We start from the raw sequence: 6,178 nt of genomic DNA, 5'->3' as shown, positions 1-6,178 counted from the left end.
TGCAGTCACATTATCCAAATTATCCACTTACACAAAGTCTAGAGGGTGAAAGGAGGCAAAACACAATCTGTGATTAGCCTCCGTCTCTCCCAAGGTATCTCATTACTAGAAGCTGTGCTCACCACCCCCCAACTTTTTCTTCCCTTATCAGGGGGAAGAAGGATGCAATTTCCTGATGGGCAAAGGCAGGCAAATGGGTCTTACTTCCACATTGTCTCAGGAAACACAATAATAGTCACTTGGCTCTCACCATATCCCCTTGGAAATCCCCAGGTATGACTTTTGCACAACTAAAAATAAATAAAGGAAATAAAAGTGGTTTTATTTCAAAATAGATAATAGGTCATTATTATGCTTGGTCCTCACAGGTGATGCCAAACTATATCTCTGTCCACAGACATGACTCACCTCCACAATAAACCACCTGTGAACAGTCATCTCAGTTTCAAACAATGATTAACTTCTGGTAAGTAGGCCCTGTCAAGGGTTTCTGGGGCTGCCATGGTCTCAAAGCTATCAGGTTTGTGTTCAGTGACAACAGTCATATAAACAGACTTTGAGTCTTTCCCCAAAGATATTTTTATTCCTGTTTTTTTTTTTTTTTTTCCAACCAGGGTTTGTTCATATTTTTTTATTTGGACCTGTGTCTCAGTATAAGACTTTAGTGGACATGAGTTACCTTATTCTGCCAAGTGTATTTTCTCCTTTCTTATGGTAACAGGATCCTATCTCAACCCTATTCCTATTCCAAGAGTCTTGAAGATGGCAGATGACCTGTATCTAACCAATTAGCATCTTCCACACATAACTATTATTATTGGTTCAGGTAAAACATGTGACTCAAGTCAGTTTAATCAAAGTTAGTTTCACTACTCTTGCTGCAAAAACCTCTAAGAAGCACTCTTTCTTCTACTAAGATTACCAAAGAGATGAGATGTATGCATGGAGGTATGCTGGAAGCCATTTTGCCACAGTGGAGGGAGAGTGTGTGTGAGAATGATACCAACACAAAAGAAAGCAGAGGTGAGGCTGGGTGCAGTGACTCCTGCCTGCAATTCCAGCAGTTTGGGAAGCCGTGGCAGGTGGATCACTTGAGGTCAGGAGTTCAAGACCAGCCTGGCCAACATGGCGAAACCTCATTTCTACTTAATAATAATAATAATAATAATAATAATAATAATACAAAATTAGCTGAGCATGGTGGTGGATACCTGTAATCCCAGCCACTCAGGAGGCTGAGGCAGGAGAATCGCTTGAGCCCAGGAGATGGAGGTTGCAGTGAACTGAGATCACACCACTGCACTCCAGCCTGGGTGACAGAGTAAGACTCCATCTCAAAAAAGAAAAAAACAAAAAACAGAAAAGAAAGCGGAGGTGATAGTGGGAGACCTAGTACTAATGGCATCGTGTCAGTCTAGATCCAACCATGCCTGAAGCCAAAATACCTCAGATATTTCAAGTTCTACATCACAGCTTCTTCTTCTACCTCAGATCTTTTAAGTTCTATGTCATAGCTGCTTCTTCTTCTTCTTCTTCTTCTTCTTCTTCTTGATGGAGATTTTTGCTCTTGTCACACAGGCTGGAGTGCAATGCCGTGATCTCGGCTCACTGCAACCTCTGCCTCCTGGGCTCAAGCAATTCTCCTGCCTCAGCCTCCCAAGTAGCTGAGATTACAGGTGCCCACCACCATGCCCGGCCAGTTTTTATATTTTTAGTAGAGACAGTGTTTCACTGTGTTGGTCAGGCTGGTCTCAAACTCCTGACCTCAGGTGATCCACCCACCTCGGCCTCCCAAAGTGCTGGGATTACAGGTGTGAGCCACCATGCCCAGCCAGCTTCTTCTTTTTGGCTTAATTCTGAGTTAGGTTTTCAGGCAGTCTATGCTAGATTTTCTGCCACTTGCCACAAAATAGGTGCTGTTTTAAAATCTTCCCTTCTGTGCCAGTGCATCACACCCTCTGAGACTTAATCATCAATGTTCTCACTTTGTCACTTAAAGCTATGCCTGGAAATCAGGTGATAGTAATGAAAATGACCCACAAGCTAAGAGATTTATCACTAACTGAACTTTAGCTTCCAATAAATAGAAAAAGTTGGATCATAATGAAAGCACAATGAAAATCATTTCCAATGTGAATAATCTTTGGGACAACTCCATTTCCCTTCACTCCAGAGACAGACAAGAGTCTCTTCTCATTTACTCTGATAGGTTAGCCAAAAACACAACAGAATGAGACTATGAAGTGGAGACTACAATAGAAAATAATTCCAATAAATAAGAACAGAACGAGAAAATGAGTATTAGCAGAATCTTTGTAAATCACCACTTGAGTGTTTATTAAGTGTTGGAGTTAAGTTTGATTACAATGGGTGAAGAATTTCCATGTGGTGAAAGTAAGACTAGGATAGCCAAGAAGTAATTGGAAGTCACACAAATCTGTTCTTGGCTTTCCAATGGGTGTGGAAAGGGTAGACAGAACTGAAAACACAACTTGAACTCTGGCATGGTTCCTGAATATTAGCATGGAGGGCTGTGCTTTCTATGTAGAGGGGTGTCATCAAGTAACCAAAGAAGAAATACTTGGGGAGAAGACAGTGGAGGAAGTAGTCCCTCTCACTGTGGTTCTTCTCCAGTGTCAAGGAGACTGGCTGGGGATCAACAAATATCCTCTAAGAATGCTTCCATTTCTTGGTTTTGGGCCAGTTATCCACAGCAGATGTGAAACGTTTGCTGCGATTAGGAAATATTTTACATGTGAGAATGTGGATGCTACAATTCTCAACTTGGCCGAGAAGACTTAATAAATGGTGAAATTTTACATCTTTAGGAGGAGCAACATATTTTTTTAAGTGTTGGTTAAAATAAACACCAAATTCCCAAGGAAAGACCAAGTTCTGATGATGTGCAGCACTGATCTTTTTATTACTGTGGAAAAATGTACTCAGACAGTGCAACTCACTTCATCCTTTTGTTAATGTTCTCATTCTCCCATTATCAATGGCATATGAATACTCACTCCCAATTATCGAGTTTCCTCTTGTTATTGGATGAATCAAAAGTGGGCTAACAAAATATGTCCTTGTGGCCGGGCGCGGTGGCTCAAGCCTGTAATCCCAGCACTTTGGGAGGCCGAGACGGGCGGATCACGAGGTCAGGAGATCCAGACCATCCTGGCTAACACGGTGAAACCCCGTCTCTACTAAAAAATACAAAAAACTAGCCGGGCGAGGTGGCGGGTGCCTGTAGTCCCAGCTACTCGGGAGGCTGAGGCAGGAGAATGGGGTAAACCCGGGAGGCGGAGCTTGCAGTGAGCTGAGATCCGGCCACTGCACTCCAGCCTGGACCACAAAGCGAGACTCCGTCTCAAAAAAAAAAAAAAAAAAAAAAATATGTCCTTGTTAGTAAAAAGTAATTGAAGATGAATTTGCTGTCACAAAAATGACAAGTCTTTTGTTTTACAAATAAAACCAAGTGTAAATAGGTTAGATTGTTTAAATTATAATTATTTTAAAAATTATGACATATTAGGGAATGTACTTGCATTCTGGTTCTCCATTATAGCCAGCTGTCTCACTTTCAATAGTACCTATTTTTCTTGCCTTCAGTTTCCTGTTGTGTCAAAGGAGAGAGTTGGGCTAGATTGGCATTTCTCAGAGTGTTATATTGTAGAAATTAGTTCTGTGAGATATAAATTATCAAAGCAAAAGTAGAGATACACTGATTAAATAGGACAAAGAAAGGGATTCAAGATGGAGGAAATAATGTATGTGAAAGTATGGAGATATGAAAAAAGCTTTTCACTACTTTGTTCACTAAATATTAATGAACACTTACTATGTGCCAGGTATTGACTGTGCTAAGAGTTGTGGGTTCGGTGGTAAGTAAGAATAACATGAAACTTGCCTTCAAAGAGTTTACATTCTTTTGGCATGGGTATATAACTAAACATGCAATTTAAATAAAATCAAGTATTCTCAATATTATGACAGAAAAAAAATAGCAGAGGCTTCTGCAGAGTATGTGGATAAGAAGTAAGAGAAGGGCCAGGCACAGTGGCTCATGCGTGTAATCCTAGCACTTTGGGAGGCCGAGGCAGGAGGATTGCCTGAGCTCAGGAGTTTGAGACCAGCCTGGGCAACACGGTGAAATCCCATCTCTACTTAAAAACAAAAAATTAGCCAGACGTGGCACCCCCCCCCCCCCCCCCCCCCCCCCCCCCCCCCCCCCCCCCCCCCCCCCCCCCCCCCCCCCCCCCCCCCCCCCCCCCCCCCCCCCCCCCCCCCCCCCCCCCCCCCCCCCCCCCCCCCCCCCCCCCCCCCCCCCCCCCCCCCCCCCCCCCCCCCCCCCCCCCCCCCCCCCCCCCCCCCCCCCCCCCCCCCCCCCCCCCCCCCCCCCCCCCCCCCCCCCCCCCCCCCCCCCCCCCCCCCCCCCCCCCCCCCCCCCCCCCCCCCCCCCCCCCCCCCCCCCCCCCCCCCCCCCCCCCCCCCCCCCCCCCCCCCCCCCCCCCCCCCCCCCCCCCCCCCCCCCCCCCCCCCCCCCCCCCCCCCCCCCCCCCCCCCCCCCCCCCCCCCCCCCCCCCCCCCCCCCCCCCCCCCCCCCCCCCCCCCCCCCCCCCCCCCCCCCCCCCCCCCCCCCCCCCCCCCCCCCCCCCCCCCCCCCCCCCCCCCCCCCCCCCCCCCCCCCCCCCCCCCCCCCCCCCCCCCCCCCCCCCCCCCCCCCCCCCCCCCCCCCCCCCCCCCCCCCCCCCCCCCCCCCCCCCCCCCCCCCCCCCCCCCCCCCCCCCCCCCCCCCCCCCCCCCCCCCCCCCCCCCCCCCCCCCCCCCCCCCCCCCCCCCCCCCCCCCCCCCCCCCCCCCCCCCCCCCCCCCCCCCCCCCCCCCCCCCCCCCCCCCCCCCCCCCCCCCCCCCCCCCCCCCCCCCCCCCCCCCCCCCCCCCCCCCCCCCCCCCCCCCCCCCCCCCCCCCCCCCCCCCCCCCCCCCCCCCCCCCCCCCCCCCCCCCCCCCCCCCCCCCCCCCCCCCCCCCCCCCCCCCCCCCCCCCCCCCCCCCCCCCCCCCCCCCCCCCCCCCCCCCCCCCCCCCCCCCCCCCCCCCCCCCCCCCCCCCCCCCCCCCCCCCCCCCCCCCCCCCCCCCCCCCCCCCCCCCCCCCCCCCCCCCCCCCCCCCCCCCCCCCCCCCCCCCCCCCCCCCCCCCCCCCCCCCCCCCCCCCCCCCCCCCCCCCCCCCCCCCCCCCCCCCCCCCCCCCCCCCCCCCCCCCCCCCCCCCCCCCCCCCCCCCCCCCCCCCCCCCCCCCCCCCCCCCCCCCCCCCCCCCCCCCCCCCCCCCCCCCCCCCCCCCCCCCCCCCCCCCCCCCCCCCCCCCCCCCCCCCCCCCCCCCCCCCCCCCCCCCCCCCCCCCCCCCCCCCCCCCCCCCCCCCCCCCCCCCCCCCCCCCCCCCCCCCCCCCCCCCCCCCCCCCCCCCCCCCCCCCCCCCCCCCCCCCCCCCCCCCCCCCCCCCCCCCCCCCCCCCCCCCCCCCCCCCCCCCCCCCCCCCCCCCCCCCCCCCCCCCCCCCCCCCCCCCCCCCCCCCCCCCCCCCCCCCCCCCCCCCCCCCCCCCCCCCCCCCCCCCCCCCCCCCCCCCCCCCCCCCCCCCCCCCCCCCCCCCCCCCCCCCCCCCCCCCCCCCCCCCCCCCCCCCCCCCCCCCCCCCCCCCCCCCCCCCCCCCCCCCCCCCCCCCCCCCCCCCCCCCCCCCCCCCCCCCCCCCCCCCCCCCCCCCCCCCCCCCCCCCCCCCCCCCCCCCCCCCCCCCCCCCCCCCCCCCCCCCCCCCCCCCCCCCCCCCCCCCCCCCCCCCCCCCCCCCCCCCCCCCCCCCCCCCCCCCCCCACCCCCCCCCCCCCCCCCCCCCCCCCCCCCCCCCCCCCCCCCCCCCCCCCCCCCCCCCCCCCCCCCCCCCCCCCCCCCCCCCCCCCCCCCCCCCCCCCCCCCCCCCACCCCCCCCCCCCCCCCCCCCCCCCCCCCCCCCCCCCCCCCCCCCCCCCCCCCCCCCCCCCCCCCCCCCCCCCCCCCCCCCCCCCCCCCCCCCCCCCCCCCCCCCCCCCCCCCCCCCCCCCCCCCCCCCCCCCCCCCCCCCCCCCCCCCCCCCCCCCCCCCCCCCCCCCCCCCCCCCCCCCCCCCCCCCCCCCCCCCCCCCCCCCCCCC

At 60.0% G+C, this 6,178-nt stretch overlaps 1 protein-coding gene across 1 annotated transcript; it reads left to right on the top strand.

Moving 5' to 3' along the window:
• Positions 1 to 4,192: 4,192 nt before the first annotated feature.
• LOC126929044 (basic proline-rich protein-like) lies at positions 4,193 to 5,695 on the top strand (the record flags this gene model as incomplete). Its single annotated transcript, XM_050745065.1, has 1 exon — positions 4,193 to 5,695. A coding segment is annotated over one exon (1,503 nt), but the record flags the coding sequence as incomplete, so codon positions are not given.
• Positions 5,696 to 6,178: the final 483 nt, after the last annotated feature.

The sequence above is a fragment of the Macaca thibetana genome, chromosome 10 (genome assembly GCF_024542745.1).
Source record: "Macaca thibetana thibetana isolate TM-01 chromosome 10, ASM2454274v1, whole genome shotgun sequence".
In the NCBI taxonomy this organism is placed as follows: Eukaryota; Metazoa; Chordata; class Mammalia; order Primates; family Cercopithecidae; genus Macaca; species Macaca thibetana.
This window is presented reverse-complemented; position numbering and strand designations above follow the sequence as displayed.